This window comes from Rhopilema esculentum, chromosome 21 (assembly GCF_057945365.1).
Source record: "Rhopilema esculentum isolate cy_ngs chromosome 21, ASM5794536v1, whole genome shotgun sequence".
NCBI lineage: Eukaryota > Metazoa > Cnidaria > Scyphozoa > Rhizostomeae > Rhizostomatidae > Rhopilema > Rhopilema esculentum.
Window position 1 is genome coordinate 8,629,815 of NC_142835.1, and position 24,100 is coordinate 8,653,914.

Genomic DNA, 24,100 nt, shown 5'->3' on the forward strand with positions numbered 1-24,100 from the left:
GGAAAAGACCACCTAGAAAATACCACAAGGTGATTAGCAAATAGCTAAGGTAACATGATATCCACAGCCTACTAAGGATATACGTGTGGGACCACCCGATTCTAGAAAAGGGGAATCTGCGCACTTTCCCCGCGGGTATTAACTCGAATTAAACGATTAATTCCCATTAAAGTCGCTCTTCGATGTTATTGTCATATCAGTTAGTTTCTTGGATTTCAAAGCTTCGCTCAATTTAAACTCACTCATATTTATAAAAGAGCGTATTTTTAGTGCACTGGTTTTTCCAAAAGTGAAATTGTATGTGAGGCCAAACAAGCTTTTGTTGCCTGGTGCACATTTTGAACCCGGAAATCTTTATGGTGACCTTTCTTATCAGATTGTTCTTCCGTAATTTGGAAGTGATTTCTCGCTGGATCACAGAGCCCGTTTCAGCTGAGTTAACGGGTAATACCTTTCATGGCTGAGGAGATTTCCACTTTCATGGAGTGGATTGCTTCACAGTTGCAGTTTCAACGAAAGTGATGAAAATCATCATGAAATTTGATACTTGAAAGCTACTCGAGTAGCGAAGGCATGTTGGCTTCAGTCGTGTAATCACAGGTTATTTCATCTGAATACGCGTTTACAAGGTGAGTTAATAGTTTACAATGAGATTTGTTGCAAATCAACTGTTTTCGTGAAGTTAAGAAGATTCTTCTTATAACTCAAGAACATTAAAACAGTAAGAAACTTAAAAGCATTTTCGCTATGTTGGCATAAGGTGGTCACAATACCATTTGTTATCAGCGTAGGCCGTTTTTGCTAAAGCTGTTTAAATCAGTGGATTTGTAAGCCCCGTCAATGTATTAAATGTAATCTCAGAAGACCCAGAGTACATCAGAAGGTACGAATGTCTAGATCAACATCGTTAGATTCCCGACTGTAGCTCTCAACAATGGTGTTACAACGAAACGGCGTCCACGCAACGAGTTTCAAGGTGGATGAGCCAAGTTCTAAATGTCGAACTTCGATTTAGTGCTTCAAAACAGGGCCTCTCTGGAAATATTTTTGCCTACCAAAGAAGTCGGGGAGCCATGGCCCCTGCGGCCTCCCCCCTCCCGGTGGCGTGGGCCCTGCGAAAACGATTACACGTTCCTCTCTCCTAGTGCAAAAGGGAGCCGTTTGCAAAGCCTAAGCTGCTTTCACTCAACAAATATAAAAACAGTTTCACTCGCTTAAATATGATGCTGCATCCATTCGACATCTCATCAAGCCCACATTTAAGACCGTCAATTTCAAGAACTGTTGTTGCGCTCAACTGCAAGAGCAAAGTCACAGGTCTGTAAATACTGGGGGCAGGACCCCCACCAATGATCTGTAATGATAGACTATCTTCTTCAAAGGGGCCACGCTTACTGTTCTGTGTCATCATTCTATGCCCGCAATGGAAAACATCAGTAAAGATACACCGTTACACTGTTTTAGCTAGTTTATACACCCTTATAATTTAAGAACAAACCAAGAACAATACAGCCTAAAAGTTTTGGTAACACTAAGAACAGCCCTCATTCTGCACTTCAATTCACCGGTTCCATTAAAAAGTGTATTTACGAAATTAAATCGCCTATGTTTCGCGCTTTGACTTCTAATTTCATGAAAACGAAACGCGATACACCATTCTTTCAATCGCTTATACATTCCTTTCTTTGATTAACAGTATAGTCCTTTCAAAACAGGTTTAGGTCTCTTAGTTCTTAGAACAAGCAGTGTCCTGTCTGCAGATTAGTCGACTGGTATTGACAACGTTCTGTCTGTTTCTTGACACAAATATTGCTCAACCTTTTACTTATTTTAAATGCTAAACACATATCCAGTTTAAGGCTGAAAGCACTTGCGGTTTTAATAGTTTGCATCTAAATTATTATTCTGATCATCTATTGGAAAATTTTGTACACAAGATATCTTTGACCAACGTTCGCCGACACAGCTCGGGCTTTTGTAGTCATAAACGGTTTGCTTGGGTTTCATAAACGTCCAATGGGCCTAACAGGGCTCTCAACTATAATTGCAAATGCAAGACATTTCCAGGCCCGCCGATAGGGGCAAGGGGGCAAATTTCCCCAGGCCCTCTAGGTCTAGGGGGCCTCGTAAAGTAGTGAATTTTTGAATGCAAATTATCAAACGCACTTAAAGTATGCCTAAAAAATTAAAATGTTTTAAACGATTGTAGAAAAGGGACTGCATGAAATATTCTGAATGTTCGCAATAAAATTGTGCTCACTCCGCTCGCACAGTCTTTCTTTTTTGCTCCAGGGCCACCGAAACTTTTCAGCAGCCCTGGATATTTTCACAGTTTTTGGAACGGTCTTTAATAGGATGATTCAGTGGAAACACGAGAAATAACGAGAACAATATGACACACCGTACACTAGCCTTTTATAACCTGTTATACTTGCCCAGCCGCAAGGGAAATTAGGTCGTATAAAATACGGAACAGCCTAGTGCGCTGCCAATAACACTATCGACGAGTGAAAGCATTTTTAGACACCGGTCATCATTTTAGGCTCCTTTCTAACCGATTTAACGTTTTTTTGCGGAAAACGTTTGCTATCCTTTCAGGTTGTCTTATCCGTTTAGCACCCTGATAAACTTTCAAGTCCATTTGGTGAATTGTTTGCTACGCCGTATTTCTTGGCTGATTCTTTCTCCTGTAGTTTTGTTTTCAAGTCGTCTATCACAAGCAGATTGCTGAAATTTAATGTGCATTGCATTTTAATCGTATATTGTTTCTCTTTATAGATTTCTATCAGGAAGCATGTTCAACCTGAAGACACTTGCTTTGAATATTTTGATCATTGGTACGTCAATTCAATGTCTGGTTTATTAATATATGGTTAAGATCTGTTCAATATTACCAGCTCTCTAACTCAATGTCACCAGATTTCTGTTTCTCGATTTCATTTCGAAAATCCAGAGGGGGGTCACTTGAAATTTTTATGTACGGAGGTTACCAACCGATAATTGTTGGTAAGGATTTTCCTTATGATCTAATACTTTTGGGAAGATGATTTAACAATATACGTTTTTGATACTTATGGGTCCAACTAACACATAACAGTATCAAAAGCAGGAACAGATAGATGTCTCTAAACTTATTATTATAGGATACAATACAGTATAAATAACTATGACTAGTGGTGTTTTATCTGTTCAACAACAAGATTTAGTATTTTGATATTTTTGGTTCTTATCAACAATTTTTAGCTAATAATTTTGGGTCTGTAAAACTTGAAAATTGCGGATGGACCTCGCCGTACATAAAAAGTTTGTGTGCCTCTCCAGGGAACACTACTGCACAAAAAAAAAGCACAAAAGCCTTAAACTCTTGTTAACTTCCCGAAAAAAAGCGAAAATTATCAGAGAATTTTCAATTCAGGCGTCAACCTGAAGATCAGTGTCATAACAGTGCTTCCAAATCATTGCTGCAGATTCAGTTGTGTTATGTACCCCTTCTAGAACCAAGTGTATCACCCGAAATTTCCTGGACTGCATAGAACAGCTTTCCTTCTAATAGATACGCTATGGTTGTTAATTGATTTATTCATGTTATAATGTCTATTCGAAATATCATCTTTCAAAAAACTTGTTTTTTTATCCAGGGATTCAAAATTTCTAATGTCCATGTTTCTCAAAAAATAGGCGGGAACGTTCCAGCTTAGTATGTAAGTCCCATCCCCCCCCGAACTAGTGAGGCAAGGGAATTGTTAACATTGGTTGTGTCATTGCCGTAATATCATCGTCCCTTTAATTAAAATCTTGAAAATTTTATAGAACGAAAATTCATATTCCGTCTAATGATGATAGTCTGTTTTTTCTTTTTAGTGACAGCAAAGTTGAACACAATCAATGGCACACTTTCTGTTTCTCCCAAACCCAGCACAGCTTTATTTACGAATGTTTTGTCAACTCCGGCTTCCACGATTTTAACTAACAGTGTCAGAGCCACAAGCTCAAGTTATAATTCTTCTAGCATTTTGCGAACTACAACTATGAACCCATCTTCTCTAAGAGTTTCCTCTTTCAATGCATCTACGACAAGAACTACTGGCTATCACACTTCCTTTATAACATCGGCGTGGAACATCTCAATCAATGGCAATTCTGCCAGAACCACAGTCAGTAGTATTCCATTGTCTTCGATTAGTGTTTCAATAGGTAGGCAAAGCACCACATTACTGTATAGCCTTTCATCAACCATCTCAAGCTACATGACAAGAATTACAAGCTTGGAAACATTTACTGCTGTCTCTCAAAGCTTTTTTTTGAAAACAACAGTCAAGCATTCGTTAAGCAGCACTGTAGCTTTACTGACGGTTACTAGGCTAGGTACTAGTCAGTTGCCAACATCGATTTCTTCCTCGTCAAAATACGGTGGCACATCAGGAAGTATCTACACAGTAGCGACATCTCCGTTATATCAAACCAGTTTGTCTAGTGTAGCTTCAAGGAGTGTGCCTTCAAACCTTGCGGCATCTGACGTTCGAAGCAACACTGCTGTTACTACGTCCAATGTAATAACTTCTGTTACGTCAACAACTATGTTTGCCGTTGCGTCCGCAGCATTGTCTAGTGTGCCTTCAAACCTTGCGGCATCTGACGTTCGAAGCAACACTGCTGTTACTACGTTCAATGTAATAACTTTTCCTACATCAGCAACTATGTTTGCCGTTGCGTCCACAGTATTGTCTGGTGTTCTTGCAAGCGCAAAATCCACTCCAAGGTCTAGCATCATTCCTATTAGTGATACTTACACAGCATTGACGAAGAAGGCCTCAAGCTTACAAACACCACATCTACCATCGTTGTCACAAGAGGCATCAGTGCCGATAGCAGATTCAGTCTCCCAGCTTTCCAATACGCGACAATATCTTACACCTAGTTCCAGCTCGTCTTTCAGCTCAGAGATTGGTGAAGCATCTGCATCACCATCTGAAGTGTTGAGAACACTATATGGCCCTTCTACAAGCTTGTTTCCAGCATCTTTATCGATCAGCTTGTCTTTAGTGAACACCCAAGAAATTGCACCATCAGCAACAGTCAACTCATTCAAAACCCACACTCCCAGCAGGTTGGCGGTAACCTTCAAACTCAGTCCGTCTGTTAGCCTGAGCTCAGTCTATTCATTTAATTCATCACTGCCGCCTTCTCCACCCAACAACAAAAATAATAAAAAGTCTAATCGTAAGTATTTTTAGCGACAGATTTTGTTCATAAGTTCACAAACTGTCCGTAGCTGATTTTCAACATGTCAGAATAATTTTGAAGTGTTTTTGTTGCTATGAATCGATTAACAACGAAAGATGATTGTTAAACCATCAATCACTACTCTAAGGGCTCTCCATCATACATAGAATTTACAATCATACATAGAATATTTGATATTCCCCAACAATACGTCAAGCTCCTTTCCTCCTTCTAAAATCAGAAAAGTATCTTAAGTAGAAGCATCAATATAAAGCCTAGCCAATCAACATCCTTTCATTGTGCAATATTTTTTGCAGAATACCTTAAATTTTCCCTGGGTTTTTCTCGCAAATTGGCCTGTTTGATAAAATTCAACTCGCGAAGATGGGCTTTCAGGAAATTGTAATTTTATGCTTATCAAGAAGTTCCTAATCAACTTCCCATGGGGCATCTTGATGAACCATGGTGAAAGTCACTTTGCCATTTGGCAACAGTGGGAACTAAAGGGTTAAATTAATCATACCCCGTAGGCCGCCGTATTCCCTACGCTTGGCAATATGAAAGTTGCCAAGTCGTCTTACTCCCCAGTGTCTCTTTATTTAGGGACTCAAACCTCAGATCTTGGGGAACAATGGCGAACAGAGTCTCTCTCCTACTTACCCCCTGCATCCTTATCATATGATGTCCAAATTTGTAGCTTCATAATGTAGACATTTGGACAAGATCTGTGTTTGGATTAGCTTCAGACCAAATTAAGAGCATATGGACCCAACTGCCTATGTCAATATCAATTTTTCAGTAGCATAAGAACTTTTTTATAGCATTAACTGTTGAGGGACATCCCCTTCTTGTCGGTGTCACAGCTTTGTTTTAAAGATAGCTTTGTTTTAAAGATAGCTTTTATTCCACTTAGTTTTAGTATTACTCATTAAAAAGAACGACCACGCTTATGTTTTTAAAGACATGCTCAAATTAACGTTTACCGATTCTCTTTTTCAGGAGAAACCATTATATTTGCGGCAGCAGGCGGAGGAGGAGGTCTTTTGCTTATTGTGATGATCTTCTGTGTCATTTTGGCTTGTCGGCGAACAAAGCGCACAAAGAGACAGCAGTCAGAGTAAGTAGCACGCGTTTCTTTTTCTTGGTCTTGCTCTATCAGTGGCGGATTTAAGGGGGGCACTAGGGGCAGCTGCCTCTCCCTCAAAGAGTTGAAGCAAGTCTGGCGCCCCTTTTTTGGAAATTGTGCGCCCCTCTTGAAGAATGAGAATCAGGTGAATTTCTTGATGACCGTCCTGTGAAATGGTACTCCCTAAGTTTAAATTCAGACCGGTTCCATGCCAATTTTAGGTTTTAAAACTGAATGAAAATATTGCAAAAAAACAATCCGAACCCTTCGGTAATTATTAATTCTACATCTACGTTGGTGAGCATTCATGTTGTCTTTAATAAATCATTGGTAGTTTTTTTGGGGACGATAAAGAGGTGATTGAAGAGGGGTCAGAATAAGGCTAGAATGTAACCTAGTTTCATATACATAACACAAATGTAACCCAGGGATCATATGAAAAATAGATATTATTTCTAATCAAGCTGACAATATCGTGCAAAATGTGACAAAATGCAACGCTGACAGAAGATGCATATGGTCTGAAAGTGAGCAGAGAGGCTCCAATATGCCGAGACCCTGAACAGGGGGTTTAGATCATTGCGCCATTGTTGTACATTTCTTTGATTCCACGTGAAAGCAATAAATATTTTTGCTGTTTCATTTTTTTTTCAAATTTCTAGAAAAAGTGCGGAAGAAGAGGAAAAATTTGAAGGAGATATTGACTTTAAGAGCAAATGGTCTACCATGAGACAAAATGATAACTTCGCAAAACGCAAGCGAGAAACTTTGATGAATTTGGTGCTGTATGGGGAAACAAATGATGCCTTTGTCTCAGAGGAGACCGCAGATACAGCAATAGTTAATATTTCTCGTAACAGTGTACATGACGAAAGCGAGGTCGACGACAACGATAACGAGGAGATGATGCCCAGGTGCGGGACGTTTTCTGGCAGAGCTGGGCGTGTCAAAAACGGAAACCAATCCCTTATTGAAATTGTAAACGAGCGAAAAAAAATACGTAAGTCAATTTCAGAACACGTAGATGAAAACAATGAAGACAAGTTGGTAATTGAACGTGTTGGTGCCCAAACATCAGATTCTAAGGAGAATCGCGAATCTCTAAGCTCATTTGGAGGAAAAAAAGATCAGTCTTTAAAATCATCCGGCGACAAAGATTCCAGGGAATCAAGAACATCTCTGACTTCTTTTGGAGCTGGACAAAATACGTTTCAAGAAGAAAAATTGTTGTCAAACGCTTCTGAAAAAAGCACGGATCACGTTGATTGTAAGCCAGAAAGCGATGAAGATGCTAGAACTGAAGAAACTAAACTTGATAAAGAATCGCCTCTTGAGGAAATTGAACAGGCAGAAAGCACCGAAAATACAGCCAATGCCAATGAAATTATTTGTGCATATTCCTGTTAGAGGTAATTGCACCTTATAATCGCACAGTCTTGTTGTAAGTATGGTACTTTACGATTTACCAAGGACTTCTCGTCGTTTAGAGTCATGTTCAGCTTTTGAAGAATCTATTAACGATTTCCCCATATTTTGACCCATCAAACGCCTGAGCAACCATTTAATGATGATATCTGGTGGTCACCTTCACTAGACAGGACGTCCAAAAATGATGAAGGTCACGAGCTGCAAGTTACAGATACCAGGTCGAACACATACATTTCTCATGGGTTTCAGGTTTAGTTTGCGTTCAGTAAAACCTTTATTTCATATCCGTAATGGTTGATGTTATCTAAGATGACAGTACTCTGTTTCGTACTATGTAATACTAGTTTGGTTTCGTTACCTTAATTCGTTGTAGCTTGGTAGACCTATTTCTTCAAATATATTACAAAGTTTGATTTATATATAGAAAAATAATAAGAAACAGGAATAAATCCATGTCATCGACAGGTAAGCTGGTGAAGCTTTGTACCTAAGGTAAAGTTATGCCTAAGGCTATAACTTAAGGTAAAGGCAAACATTTTTCTGTTTTCCTTTTTATTTACTATTTGTCCTGAATTTTTTTAATCTTTTCTGCCCAGAAATGTGACGATAAAAAACGTCTTTACGAACTTGGCAAACGGTAACAATTCAAGTATTGGAGCAGCATAGATTAAAGCAGCGAGAGTAAATGTATGAGGTAAAGAGCTTAAAAAGTTTAAACTATGTATTTCCTAGCATTTCATCGTATGGTGAATTAAAAGTCCATTATCTTGAAGGTTTGGAACTGTGTTTATTTGAATCGCTTATGTAGTTATAGGAAATTTCGTGTTTGCGGGTAGTCAGATAATTCTCCTAAATAAACTTAAAGAGTTAACTAGACAAAAGTCAATGTTTTTAAAGAAACCAGCAATTAAAAAGTTTATGTCATTGATTTGGTAGTTGTCGTAGGCAATTGCGAATAAATATGCATGGTGTCTTCTTTTGCAATGGTAGATGACGCGGTGAAGTAAACAGATGTATGTAGCATAAGTATGGCGAAAACCAATTAAGATTCAGCAAATTCATTAGCTAGTGGAAGGAAAGGAAAAAGATTAGGAAAAAGAAAAGAAAGGCAGGAGAAATAATTAAAAGAGCTTATGAGGAAGAGATCGGTCGAAAATGGATTTCTGTTTAGCAATGTTTATCATAGAAAAGCATAGAATAATGCGAGTTGTTTGAAGTTAGACGGCTTTATCAACGAATCCCTTTTAGGTTAGAGAACGTGCTCAGCAAAACCCCCTTTAAATATCACGAGGGGGATCTGTCACCTCATAATTTTTTCTGGATTTTTTAAGGGGATAAGATACTTCATTACTGCCTTTCTGGTCCGTTTTGTTTTGTTGACATAGAATTACGTATAATCATAATGATGACCAAAGGTTGAAAAGTGGGGGGGCCAAGGGAAAATTTAACACCCATAACAAAAGATTTTGAAAAAACTCTATTGTTTGGCAAAAAAGTGGGGGGGCCAAGGCCCCCCGGCCCCCCCTTCGTCGAAGGCCCTGATAACGTATTCTGATAGAAGTCGTTTTCAGGACTAAGTTTGTAGTACTTTGAACTCTTACCTGACACTGAAACTCTATAGCTAAGCTCGATATACTTTATAATTAAAAGACCTTTACTTCATGTTGATCAGTTCATTTTTCCCGATTTTGATATTCTCATATTAGTGATTGCTCGTAATTAAAGTGTAATTAAGAAACAGGTTGACAAGGTAACTTTAATAATATATAGATGTAAAATGCACAAAAAAGATTGTTTAAAATGTTTGTAATTTTTTATGTGAAATTTATCTGTACATTCGAGAAAGTGATCTGTAGGTGCATTAGTACTATAAACTTAAACTGTTGTCATTGTATTTTTTCTATTGTTGGTGCTTACTATCGTGACCATACCAAATAAGGGTAACGTTAAGCAACATCAGGGATGATGGCACAAGATCGTCAATTGCAGCAAAATTAACAGAAAATTTTAACTGCAAGAAGCAACTTCGTGATTAAATGTCTGAAAAGGTTTATGTTTCGGCTGATTTTGTTTCAAAGGAAAGGGATTATGACCCCTTGAGAGCCATAGTTGGTAATTCTGACCATTGGAACCTTAAGAGGGTTTGTAAAACGTTTTTAGTTTGTGGCAAATCGTCTAGTATCAAACATTTTGTATAAAAATTGAGTCAGGGACAGTAAGATTTTTAAATACTTAAAGAGCTAAGAGCCTTTTAGATCGAACTTGGAAGGTAGTCTCTTTGGATTGAATGAGCAGCTATTGTATGACAATGTGTAGTTTATTTACCCCCAGCTTCTTTTGCTCCACAACATCCTTGTCAATGACAAAGAATGACAGTGGTTATAAGCAACTTTTTTCTTCATAACCCATACATTTGTTATTTTTTTAAGATGTTAATTTTTTTGCAGCTTTATTGCGAAAATTTTCAGCATGGAAGTCAAATCTAAACCCTTATTTTTCTATCTTTATAATGATGTTCAAATTGACATCCATTTTTAAATATTTCTAAAGCATCTAAGGCAAATATTTGATTACTCTGAATATTTCCCTTAGTTTCTAATAGTTAGAATCGAATTTTAATGAATTGGCATTCGCTTGTGCTTGTTTTGATAAAATCTAATTAAAAAGTATTGTTAGCAGTTACAGATTTTGTTTTGTGGTCTGGAAAACATCAGCGGGACCCGTCACTAATAGTGTAGAAAATGCAGTTTAGACAAAGTATTGATCCGTATGGAACACTTTGTCCCAGGCTTGCCAAAAAGCTTTACCTTCCTTTAACTTTGATCTAAGATAAGTACGAGAAAGAAAAAGGGAAATAAATAAATTAGAAGGAAAGGAAGAATGTTATGGGAAGGTAATGTAATTACGAGGGAAAATTTGATCATTAACTCTGTTTTGTGTAGAAAACGCTCTTTGCAACAATATTCATGTGGGGTTTACTCAATCTTTTTCAAATTCGCTTACAATACGCTACTTTTAATAAGGAACCACAGAAACCAAAATGTAGAAGGCAGAAAAAATTTCAGAACCGTTAGTACTGAAGATAAGATCCCTGAGGAGCTTTTAATTTTTGAATATTTTTACCACTGCAAACAATCGAGAATTAGGACTGCAAACATGAATTGTTTCCTACAAAAATAATTCATTGTGTAATTCTGAGTGTCTCATCTTCCGTTTTGATCGAATTTCCACTTTTTTATGTATGAAATTTCTTTCTAGTCTTCTTTCTGTTTTCAACTTGATTTTAGCTCCAGTTAAGAATCAAAGACACTAATACAGAATTCTAATGTACTATGTGCAATTTTTATGTGTAGTTGAATTAAAAAGTATTAAGGAACCATTAGTACTATAATTTGATAAAAAGAGGTCCAAAAACAAGGCCACAAGCTAGGTCTCTTATAAAATGAATAGCGTGCAATGCAAGGATGCCAAAATCTTTTGCACCCAGTGGAACAATAAGCTCTAATCCAGGAAAGACCAATTGGGATTATTTGTGATTGGAATAATGCAGAAAGTTAAGGAAATGCAGTGAAAGAAGAATAGAGAATGCAGAGAAAGATAATTAAAAAAATGGTCTAGAATTAAAAAGATAAAAAATCCTTGAAAGTTTCCGACAATTTTGGAGCTTAAGGGGTGCTATATTATAGCCTCCTATTTCTAAAGCAACTGTGCCCCTATGTAGAGACCAAAATGTACCTCTGGCTTTAGCAAAAAGTAGCTTTGTAAATTTTCTACATACCATTATATTTTGAGAGTTAGAGCTAAGTTAAATTCTTTTTTTGAGCTTTCACGGCAAGCTTTTTGTGTCCCCGACCCCCCCCCCCTCCCCCGTTGATACCCGCGATAATTTCCGTCCACAATATTAGTACCTGCTTTATTCTCGCCTCATTCTGTATTCCGGAGGCTGTTCCGCTTTTTATACCAGGCAAATTCGTGACAACTTCGATAAATTTTGTTGACAGTCGTGGAATAAGGCAAAATATGGCTGGTCCAATAATGGATGCATCGGTCTTAACATACGAGGGTATTTCAATTGTACCTACTGAAAGTTATCTTGACTTCACAGAGCCTGCCTGGGTTTTGGGGAAACACTTCTTGCTTGAAGATGGTACCTAATCTAGCGTCTATTTATGTTGTTGTTATTACAACGTTATGTTTTGATGTTGGTCTAATTGAATTATCTTGGCCTAGAATTTGTCGTTCCTGTCTAGATTTGATACCAACTCATATAACTAAACTACTAATTTGATTGTGACTTAACAGACAGTTTGATTTTGAAATGATAAAGTTCAAGGTCTCAAGGTTTTCACTGATGATGTAAGGTTGCTCAAATAACAAGTAACTTTGGACAGTCCACTGTCGTTCAGTAAATAGGCCTATATCTGTATGAAATCATTCTTGCGTTTATGTTTGGAGAAAAAAGTGACGACCAATGTGTATATTTGACTTACATATTTACTGGTTTATGTCGGTTTAAATCTTACAATGAACAGTGAAACTTCAAGGCCTCTGTGAAGATCACAGTGTAGCACTGACACATTTTTAAAATATCAATTAGTCTGAATAAATATTTTTCTTGTGATATTAGATCACTTTTGGCTACACAACACATGTTTAAAAAACTATACAATATTGAAATTTTTTGCCAAATTATCTGAAATTTATATTGCTTATTAGATTTGGATCAGTTTAATGAAGAAGTTCGCTCACTACTATGGTTTACCTACCGCAAGAACTTCAAGCCTATTGGTATGATTTTAAGGAAAAATTATGTAGCCAAGTAATCTTTCATCAATCCATCCACCCATCTAAAAATCCATACATTCACTCATTCATTCATACATTCATTCATTCATTCATTTGTTTATTCCTTCATTAATTTAAACATTCATTCTAACATTCATTCAAAAACTCCATTTCCCACATAACTTTTGATTCCACACCTGAATGTATCAAGTATTCTGTTATAATTTTTGGAATTAATCCCATGCAGTCATCTTTGCTTATTGTCACTTTGCTTAAAGTCACATACTGGTTAGAGTCACATACTGGTTAGAGTCACATACTGGTTAGAGTCACATACTGGTTAGAGTCACATACTGGTTAGAGTCACATACTGGTTAGAGTCAAATACTGGTTGGATTCACCTACTAGTTAGAGTCACTTAATTTAGACCCAAATATACAAAACTATTCAATTTAGCTTTGTTTACAGTAACCTTATGTTAACAGTCTGTTGTATTTGATATAGTTCTATGCCGGGGCAGCATCACAAGGTGCACTTTTTCTAAGATTGACTTTCTAATTTTTCCAAAACTGGACTAAAAACTTAAGGGGGGGGGGGGGGGGTGGAATGTTAGTTTTCTTCTCTGAGATTGAAACTCTTTTTCATTTTGATGGCCAGTTACGGTTCTTTTCAGATTTTAGCTGAGGTTTTTAGCGATAATCAACTTTGAAACTTGTACCCAAACTGTGAACCTTTGCCTATGAAACTTAACACTTCTATTGAGGGTTTCAAAATATGTCAAACTTGGTTATCAATAATGATCAATATTATCAGTAATGATCAATGGTTATAAATAGTGATTTCTCGTATGGTGTTGCACCCGTTTCTCACCCAGACCCCTTTATCAGCTCCACACCTTCATTGTCCACCCCACTATTTTGGGGCTGGTGCTGCCCCTGGTTCTATGCTACTACAACATTGTGATTTTATTCATTTTAATTAGAATAAAGTTTCATTCAAATTGCTAGTTTTTGGTGATAGCTAATGAGTTGCTACAGGAATCAGACCTTTTCGATTGATGCAAGCAATCACTCGAGCAAACCAAACCACGCAAGCGTTTGAGAATGGTAAATTGTGAAGAATGAATGTCTTATCAATTAACACAATTATAGTCATTTTTTGTGAACCAAGCATCAAAACACAGGAATTATAAGTAAGTTGACTTAACCACACCTCAACAAAAAAATGCATTTGAAAATCCATTCCACCGAAATGTTTCTGAATACTTTGGGTACTTAGTATTTGAACTACATTAGCACTTGAAACAATTTCTGGGCAGTTAAAGTGTTTTTAAAAGTTAGGTATGGGACAACATTCTGCTATCATCCAGCAATAACATCTTTGTGACCTTCATGATGTACATAAAAATTATAAACGAAGCACACTTATAGAGAGGATTTAATCTTTCTCTGAGTGCATTACAAATCCTTGTAATCGTTCATTTTCATTTGATATTACCTTAAACAAAGGTACCTTATAACAGGAACAATTTTTTCACTATCAGAGCGATCACTTGCGCAAGAGAAATCATGCGAGCGATGGGCCACTCGCCCGGGCTATTTCTTACGAAAAGGCCTGTTAATGTTTAATCATTTTATTTTCTTTATGGCCAAGTTATAATTTGTTGTTAATCTTGATTGTATTGATTGTGTTCAAGGTGGTACAGGCCCAACATCAGATGCAGGGTGGGGTTGCATGCTAAGGTGTGGCCAAATGATGCTGGCACAAGCCATGACTCTAAGGCATCTTGGAAGAAGTATGTCCATCATCATGTTTGTTTCTCTATGGCTCTAGAATATCAGTTTATTCAGAGTAAATTTCTAGTTACCATCTCAAGTCAGAATGAAATTTTATGATTCAGTTGATTTTTACCTTGAATTCCTAAATTGCAGCAAGTGAGGCAGACTAGACATTTTGCTATGCTAGACTAGATAAATTTGAAAATTAATTATTAGATCAATCTGTAATGCTCATATTGAACATGGACAAGCAGAAGTCAGCTAAATAAATAATTGTTAGTACAGCTCTTACCCAGCAATCCAAACCCAACAGACAACAACCAAATAATACAGAATGCCATATCTCCTCATCAAGGAATTTAAATCTAAGTGTCACTGGAAAAAATTCACTGAAGTTTTCCTACTTTCTTGCTAGATACTGACAATTTGATTTGAAATAGATAGAGATTGAAAACCTCTTTTGAAATAAATGAAGCCTGAACATTGGATAATTCCTTTCAGTTCTGTACATTATATTTTCAGTTCAACCTTTAAGTTTTTAGTACCTTCATATAATATGATTGCATTACTGTGGATTCACTTTTTCTTTGGCATATTGTAATTTATCTGAATATTCTTTGAATGTAATGCACCTGTCACAAGTACAGTGGGAGGATGTGTACCTACCCTTTAATCAGGACCCCCTAAACATACATTATTTACAAATAAAAAAGAAAAGTAAGTGCAATGTGTTACAAATAGAATATGAATCATACATGGAAGAAAGATTTGTGCATACAAAAAACTTCAAAGCCCCGAATTGAGCACTTGCCCTCTAGCAAAGATTGCTCTTGCTATGTGCACTGTGTGTTATTCTTTTACTAAATGTCTGAATTACTATAAAAACTGCATCATTTTTGGCAATAACCAATGATTACACCCTCTTTCATTCATTTTAGCCTCCCCTTCCCTCAAATTCACTTCCCTTCTCTACCCTCCTTTACCCTCCCTTTCTCTACCCTCCTTTACCCTCCCCTTCTCTACCCTCCCTTACCCTCCTCATCTCTACCCTCCCTTATCCTCCCCATCTCTATCCTCCCTTACCTGTCCCTTCCTACCTCCCCTCCCCCTTCCCCTCACTTCCCCTTCCCCTCACTTCCCCTCCCCCTTCCCCTCACCTCCTTCCCCTCCCCCTTCCCCTCCCCCTTCCCCTCACCTCCTTCCCCTCCCTCCCCGTCCTTCCATCCACTTCCCCCTTTCCTCCCTCTTCCTCTTGTAGGCTGTTGCTCTACCAAAGCACTACTCGTCACTACCAACTAGTCCCTTCCTTACCAAGTGGGCAAGGGAGCCGTCATAGCACCCATTTAATGTGCACTGAACCTATCATTATGTAAGACTTCCTGTAACTATTCAAATCAATTTTTTGCTATTTTGTAGAATGGAAATGGAAACCAAAAATGACAGACTCAACCTATATGATGGTGAGTTGCAAAAATATGTTCTTGGTATCCTCATTAGATTCCTTCCTTTTTTTTACATTCCAATAAAAATTTACAATACAAATTGACTAGTCACGCTCCCTACAAAATTCTTAACCATGCTACAAGGACGATGCCACTGGGTGCAAAATACTTTGACCACTCCATGGCATTGCGAAAAGCTAAGACAAATTACATATAAATTACCAAAGGAAAAAACAAAGAACACTACACTCTCTCTCAAATTAGATATCAGGCGAAAAATGTTAGCGAATAGCAGCAGACAAGATGTTTGCTGCACTTTAAGTAAGTAATTCCAAAATTTTATTCTATTGATTTAGTGAGCTTTACTTAGAAACACCAAGATTCACAAAAATCATTCTAAAACAGTGAAACTGTCTATTTTATTCTCAATTCTATGATATCTACTTTTCTATAGATATTGAAATCATTCCTGGAGAAGAAAGACAGCTTGTATTCCATTCACCAGATTGGTGAGTGCTATTCAATCTAGTATTCAAAAGGCAGAGTTTAAGTATGTACACCCATAGGGTGCCATCTATGTTATATTTTTAATTTTAATTTCACCAAGAATTACTTTACAATTTATTTTAGCCTCTTTAAATTGTCTAACATGGAAATTGTTATTGCACTCATCAAGCATACGATATTTGAAAAAATTTGATGTTATATATCAAAGAAATTAACCTTGACATCATTTTTTGAATCCTAACTCAACATTTTTCATCAGGGACAGACTTACAGGTGATGAGGATGTAACACCCCTCCCAATTTTTTTTATGTCATTCAGTGAGCGTATTTTTTTACGTCATTACGTCATTCAAAGATTTTGGGTAAACACACCAAAATTTTGTTTTATTTATCTTCTTAACTTTTTAATCTTTTAGTTAAAATGATCTACCACTTTTTACGAGCCTTAAGGGTGTGATACCAAGTCATTATCTAACACCAAGTCATAAAATCCGTCCCTGTTTGTCATTTGAAAGTTTATGATACCTGAAATTTTTTTCATTTCATTTAATTTTAAAATTCTACTACATACAAAACTATTCAATATGCAACAATTAACAAAGATTATGTTACAAGATTACAAAAGATGAAAAGCCGAAAATTGCTTTAAAAAAAAAAATATTGATAAAAATTTGTATGGTGGCATGCTTACTAAAAGCTATAACCTCCAAAGCCTATTGGAAAATGGAAATGAATTATCATGCAGGTACATTTCAACAAAATGCTGCAATCTGTTCATAAGGGCCGGGCTTCAAAGAAATGGTAAAATAGAAATTCTTCCTTTTAGTTGGAATGCCCCCAGAGTACTAAGTAGCGAATGAAATGCTCACCGTCTGCAATAATTTTAAAGTCAGAGGCTTGTTATTTCAATGCAAAAACTGAGCGGTTTCAATTCACAGTAGCATGATATAGATTGATTTCTTTGGTTCACTGAAGTTTGGATCTGAATGCTTAGATCCATTTTTCAGATTCTGTTGTCATAGCTTAGCATTGGATTCACTTAGGATTGGTATTTTGTTTGCGTGGAGTTGGCTTGCGTAATACCGCTTGCACGTTTGCTGATGAAAACGCTATGAAATATCGGTATCTGTGAAAACCTTATCAAAAAGAAATCAAATGAAGGGGACCAAGTAACCGGAAATCAAACACAAAATTACCAAATCCAGTATTGAAACGTCTAAAAAATGTCCCAATCGGATATAAAAGGTTTAAGTTATAGGAGGAAAGCCTAAAAAAAGTTCTGTCCTGGTCATGATTGAGAAGAATTCTCTGAAAGGTATAAATTTATCTAGGAAACTGAAAGAAATATAGAATGTGGTTAGCTGATAAGGAAGTTATTCTATGAAAGCGATGAATGTGTTGAAAGTAATTCAAGATTCCCAAGTTCTTTATTATGAGAGAAAATATTGAGCTGCAAATCCCTGCTTTTGTAAGCAGTCGTGATCTAGACCCGATTGTTAGAATTACAAAGCACGTGTAATATTGTTTGAATGTTCCTGCAAATATTTGTATTCCAAAAAAGAAAACAGGAGTATCATCTAGCTTTTGTGATTTGGTTTATTTGATGAATTTGAAATACACCTCTAGCACACACCCATCCCCTAGAAGCACATGTGGCAAGAAACTGTTTTTCATTTAACGTCATTATCGTCAAGTCAAACATGTGACATTAGTGCAGTTACAAAATTTATGAAATAAAACTTTTCTGGATTCGAGGTAACGTTCTCTGTTGAAGGTAACAATGGTTGAGTCTAGGTTGTATCATTATCACATTAATATTATTTTTTTTCAAATATTCTGGCTTTCATGACGATCAAGTTGAATATTTGCCTTTAGAATACTCTTGAAAGGTACCATGAATTGATATCCCAGTCCATCTTTGAAGCATCTGTAAGTGAATGACCTCAAAGAGCACATCAAGAGGTTGCGAAGAGGGTTTTTATGTAAAAATCGATGTATTGATTTGTATTGCAGCTCAGATGGGTGTAAGCGAAGGCAAACAAATCGGACAATGGTTTGGCCCAAATACAGTCTCGCAAGTTATAAAGTGAGTTGATTCTGCATCATAATCATTCTTTGTAGAAATGAATGGTGACCCTGGTTGCTCACCAGGCCATGTCCCCCTGCCCATGTGTTTAGGTCCCCTTTGATGTTTGCATTTCAATGCGAGGAACAATTCACTCTATAAAAACCTCATAACCTTTGCTAGAAAGCCTACTGTTTTATCTGGAATGTCCTATAAATCCTATCATTTTCGTCGAAATATTTGAAAGAGAGACTTCCCCTCGTTTCTATGTTGTGTGAAAATAAAGCCTTCTCTTGTACAAGAGATTGCCACAGAAGATTTAAGGAACTACTTTGTAAACAATCTTTTGGTGGTACAAAACTTAAAAATGGCTTTGAAAAAAGCAAACATTTGCGTATACTGAAGTTTTTCGTCTGACAATCTTCAAAGTATAAAACGTCAGAAAACGTATGACTGCACGTGGGTCGAAATGTAGTTTAGACCCGTGTCTTTTTTGTAGACAATTTTTATATTTTAGAAAAATAACTATCATGTTCATATATTAACTTTTATTTTCTTTGTTTACAGAAAGCTTATAATGTTTGATGATTGGAGTAATTTGGCAGTTCACGTTGCAATGGATAATACACTTGTAATCGAGGACATAAGTAAGTTTAGTTTTATGAGACGTACATTTTTTCACTTTCAAGGAAAACACAAAGCGTTTTAATTTTTCCGTACAATTTTACCAAAGTTTTCTGGAGATGTTTCCAACGCCTTTTTCTTTAAAGGAATGAAATGAAAACTGGATTTTGTATTTTGGTATATTGTAACTGATCAATAGCTGTCAATCATAGCATATAGAGGAATGTATGGCCAAACGCAGTGACCAAAAAACATTGACATGCATGTGTAATACTGTCATTTTGCGTACTCTTCTCAAGAACTTTTCTCTTTCGGTCATGATAAGCAACTTTCATTAATTTTGTATCTTTGGCAATATTTGATCAAATTCCTGCTACCTTTCCACGATCTTGACTGCTGAAGCTCAGGCCATTGCCTACCGCTGTGAAAGAGACGCACTGTACTATCTGATTTGTAATCTACAAGCTTTGAGATTAATTACCCCTGTCTTTGCATATCTTAGTTTAAGGTTTATAATAGTTTTATATCAACAGTGTTAATTTTAATTATTGCAGAAAAATTATGCAAATCATCCTACAGTTCGTGGGAGTGCTATGGCGCCTGCACATCGGCAAAGGAAGGTGGATCGACTGCTGGTGCCGTGATCCCAAACGAGCAATGCTCTTGCGGCAAGTCGGTGATTGACAGATCAGGGAATCCCCGTAGGTCTGTTAACAAAATGGGACCATACAAAAGGACTCAATCATTTGGACTAAACACATCTTCTTGGCGTCCATTGATATTATTTATACCATTGAGACTTGGACTGAGCGAGACAAATTCAGCTTATTATTCTGCACTAAAGGTAGTTATTATTCATTTGTGTTTTCCCTTTTTCATTTGCTAAATAGGTATCTGGAATCTCTTTGGTTTGTTATGCTGTTCCATGCACTTACATCTGACCTTGAAAAATAACCTGCATTGTTATATTTTCGTTTTTTTTATCGACAGCAATGTTATACGATTTAAGAGTAGTGGCTGTTGGCAGGTCTTAAAAGTTATTGAAGTCAAATCGGTTGTGAAAAGAATTAGATATAGGCAAACAAACGATTTGAATCTATCTAGTTGGAAACGAGGCTTCATAAGTTTTGGAAACGAGTCAGGGATCAGCACCGATTTACAATGTCGATTTACAATGTGTTCAATTTTTATGCTTGTTACTACCGTAATTGTTATATGCACTGGGTGGGTGGTAGATATCTTACATTAGATTGCTTCGTATTGTTTTGAATTCTCAAAAGTATTATACAAATTATTATCAAGCCCCGGTTGTGAATAAATTTTAATTTCAAAATGTAAAATGCTACAGCGGTAGCCAAATGCAAGGTCTAAGACGAAAAAAATATTGAATTCAAAAACCCCTGAAATCGGGCTTAGAAAATTCCAGTTTGATAAGCTTGAAGTTGCCGCCATGGGGTTTCCATGAGGTTTGCCACGAAACTTTACTTCTAGTAACTTTGATTTACAATTTAGTATTTTCTCAAGCATTTTTCTATAACTACCTCTCTTGCAGGCATGTTTAACGATTAAAGAATCATTGGGTTTCATTGGCGGAAAGCCGAACCACGCTTATTATTTCATTGGCTTCAATGGTAAAGTCATGATTTTATATGCCTCCATTTAATATAAATACGTAAGGTAATTGCTATTTTGTCATAAGGCACCCCTTCTATATCTGCAGGTTGCTCTAATCAGGACTTCATTTCATTTTATTTTTCAAATTTAGGCTAGCCCTTCAGCAATGCTGATTTTTAAATGCCCCTCAATGACGAAAACCTACAAATATTATAGAAAAATAAACTAACCTCATTACAATTCAATGTGAACATAATATCATAAAACTGTTCTATAATCTACGATAAGTATCTTACAAAATGAATATATCTACGATTGAAAGACCATATAGCAAAAACCTCTATAGTTGAGCAAGATATTGTTTAAAGCTGTTCAGGAAAGATACCTGGTTACACGCAGGTGAGAGATAAGGTTGTCAGTAAGAAGGGGATCAATTTACCCTGCAATCTGACAAAAGTATGCTTCATGATATGCAAAGTATTAAGTACATTTTAATACAAGTTTATTTTCGTTTAGCCCATCGGTTGATATATTTGGATCCACATACAACACAGCCAACCATAAGTCCTGCAAAATACAGTGCGATTCCTGACGAGGTAGATGGTTTTTTTGTTCTTCTATGCAATTTAAGTTCATTGACATTTCATACACTAGATGTCTTGATCTTGCAATTGAGATGACTAGAATGGCTTTCCACTTGGATTGATTTAAGGAGAAAAAGATGTAAGAATGCAAAGAATATACTATGTGTAAATAAGCTGGGTTTTAGTAATAAACAGGAGGCTTTGAAACTAATAGTTGCTTTGAATCATAATTGTCTCTCAACGTGTTTTATGTCCATGATTTATAATTCTTTCATATAAAACATATCTTGAAGATACCTACTATTTTATGCAGTAAACATGGGAAGGAGCACTTGCTTTGATGGAACTGGTCGGTCAAAATGACAACGGGGCCAACGGGGATTTTCTTACAAATTTTCTAATGCGACATTTCTTCTCTTCCAGTCCTATCACTGTGTCTACCCTTGTTTCATGAACTTTGCAGAATTGGATCCTTCCATTGCACTGGTAATATTTATTTCTTATTAACTGTCAGATGTTTTAAGTTTCATTCAACAATCAGTTTTCAGAGACTGCATTGCTTCTTTTAGTAAACGAGGGACATGGAAAACATTGAAAATATTTAGCTGTTGATATTAAACGTCTACATGTTGTTGAAGACTAGCTAATAAAACACCACTCAATAGATGTTAAAACCTATGAGTCTTATTTTTAATAAGCCAATTTGATATTTCTTTTCTTGTAAATGGTCCATTTAGAAGTTCATTCGTTTATTTCAATAGTTTTAACAATTGCGTGATAAAAGCATGAAGTGTGAAACTTGGAATAGTTTCTTAAAACAGTCCTGTTCATTACACCAAAAGCGCGTAAAAGTGAATTCGTATGGAATAGAAATTGGCTTCATTGAAACCTTTTTGTTTCTTATTCTGACTCTTGTATCTGCATTCTGTCGCCTTTCACATGCCATGTTGTCAATTTTTAGGGATTTTATTGTCACACTGAAGCTGAATTCGACGATCTCTGTGATGCAATTACCCAGGTATAGTGTTGTTTAGCCATCTTCTTTTTTTCATATATTTTCTCTTTGAATTCCAATATTCAATCCGCATTCTTGGCTAGCCTACTGATTTACTTTCCTGTGAAACAGCGAGGAATAAATTCTGTGTATTTTCTTCAATTTAATTTTTGTTTTCTTCCAACTCTGCAGCTTATAATCGATGGACAGAAACGACCAATGTTCGAAATATCCATCAAGAGGCCGGCACACTGGCCTCCTTTCGAGCTGCCAAAAAGACCATGCGATGATCTGGATTGTGCACGTGCAGGTTTGACACACCTTTCTTCTGCTCTGTGATTGACAAAGAGGGGTTAGTTTAAGGGGGTTTTTAGTGTGGTCAGTGTACAAGTCCAGTGACACACATAAACGGGGCTTGCTTTCATCATCACAATTTTGATATTATCATAACCATGTTGTTTGAACCATTAAAAATATAGTAGCACACACATGTGACAGAATTTAATCCTTCTACACCAAGCTGGCAACAACTGTTTGTTGAAGAAAATATTTCGTTCTATTGTCAAGTGAATTGCAATAAAATAATTTATAACTTTGTCAAGTTATAACCATTTATCAAAGTCAGATTAATTTTAAATATTTTTAAATATATGTATATTTAAAATATTCAACTATTTTAAAGGGTGATTCTGTCAAGTTAGGATACTGTTTTTTTCAGGACAAGGAAGGTATTTGAATGTTGCAGCTATATCTGTTTAGATGTTTAATGTGCAGAATATACTTCACTGGACATTTCTGTTTATAAACTTAAAACATTTCCTGCCCATTTTTTTTAATTCAGATTTCACAGAACTGACCTTCGATTACGGAGAAGATGATCGAACGTTTGACACTGATGGTGAATATGAAATAATTTGAGAAAATAAAGATCAAAGAATTTCCTTACTTGAGTATTGTACTTTTGCATTATTGTAACGATATACATTTGAAGTCATTTTCAATGTTCGTGTATTATTGAATTTTGAAGTTAACTTAAAATATGATAACGTTTTTACTAGTATTGTATTAATAAAGAATTCACGATAAAACAAAGAAGAGCTCTGTAATTTGGAGTAACATTTTGCGACAAAAACATGATCAATGCCATATTTAGTAACAGTATGGCTTGTTATTGTTGTCATTAAACAGGAATAGAAAACTCTTCGAAGTCTGTAGCATTGTTATGGTATTTTATTATGGTATTTAAAACCTAAAAGCTTTTTAGTCTTTGCTTTCGATTTTAATGTAACCGGTGGGCCATGAAATATGACAACACAGTAACAATCATTCAGCGATGACGTAATTTCGTTTCAATTATGTTGTTTAATACAAGAGAAAGAGATAAAGAGTGATAGTGAGAGTGAAACGAGGTTTTCAAGTTGATCTTGTATGTTAAAGCAAGAAAAATTAATTGCATCATCGCGGGGTGGGGAAGCTACCGCATCCTCTGGTCAAACTACTGGAAAAACTACAAAGTTATTAATTATGAGAAATACCACATTGTTAATACTCAGTAACTACTTAATTTAATTATATGATTTTTTTGTATAATCTCAAATTATAATGTAACGATTGTTTATACTGTTAAAAGCTTTCTTGCAATGTTCATTTAGTTGTTGAATAATGTTTGCTTGAGTTGCTTGTTGTTTACAAGATTACCACAAGTCAACGTTTTCGAAAACATTTTTTTTGGTTAAATTTGTCGTGTAAGCAGATAAATTCTTAACCGCAAGTCCAAAGCGTTGTCTTGACATAGAGGTCGTTTTTTTCATTTGCATAACCTCTAAAGACGCATTCATTATGTTCTGATATTTCCTCTCTCCGCATTTTATCTGACAATTATAACGACTCGGAAATAACCGCCCCATGCTTTAATGCAAGCTTTGTTTCA

The 24,100-nt window shown here is 36.2% G+C and overlaps 2 protein-coding genes across 3 annotated transcripts; both read left to right on the forward strand.

Moving 5' to 3' along the window:
- The first annotated feature begins 182 nt into the window (after positions 1-182).
- Positions 183-11,251, forward strand: LOC148957705 (uncharacterized). Of its 2 annotated transcripts, XM_089115087.1 has the most exons (6): positions 183-629; positions 2,779-2,837; positions 3,862-5,220; positions 6,223-6,340; positions 7,012-7,758; positions 8,374-11,246. In XM_089115087.1, the coding sequence occupies exons 2-5, from the start codon at positions 2,795-2,797 to the stop codon at positions 7,754-7,756; spliced, it is 2,265 nt and encodes a 754-aa protein (XP_088971213.1). In that variant the 5' UTR covers positions 183-629; positions 2,779-2,794; the 3' UTR covers positions 7,757-7,758; positions 8,374-11,246. The 2 variants fall into 2 exon arrangements, with proteins under 2 accessions (XP_088971213.1, XP_088971214.1); XM_089115088.1 differs by having other exon boundaries at positions 184-629; positions 4,720-5,220; positions 7,012-11,251.
- A 493-nt stretch (positions 11,252-11,744) lies between these two features.
- On the forward strand, positions 11,745-23,999 carry LOC135684824 (cysteine protease ATG4B). Its single transcript, XM_089115089.1, has 14 exons — positions 11,745-11,924; positions 12,494-12,565; positions 14,259-14,357; positions 15,757-15,800; positions 16,237-16,291; positions 18,303-18,375; positions 18,922-19,001; positions 19,533-19,822; positions 20,531-20,609; positions 21,109-21,188; positions 21,600-21,662; positions 22,138-22,194; positions 22,363-22,480; positions 23,012-23,999. The coding sequence occupies exons 1-14, from the start codon at positions 11,798-11,800 to the stop codon at positions 23,086-23,088; spliced, it is 1,314 nt and encodes a 437-aa protein (XP_088971215.1). The 5' UTR covers positions 11,745-11,797; the 3' UTR covers positions 23,089-23,999.
- Positions 24,000-24,100: the final 101 nt, after the last annotated feature.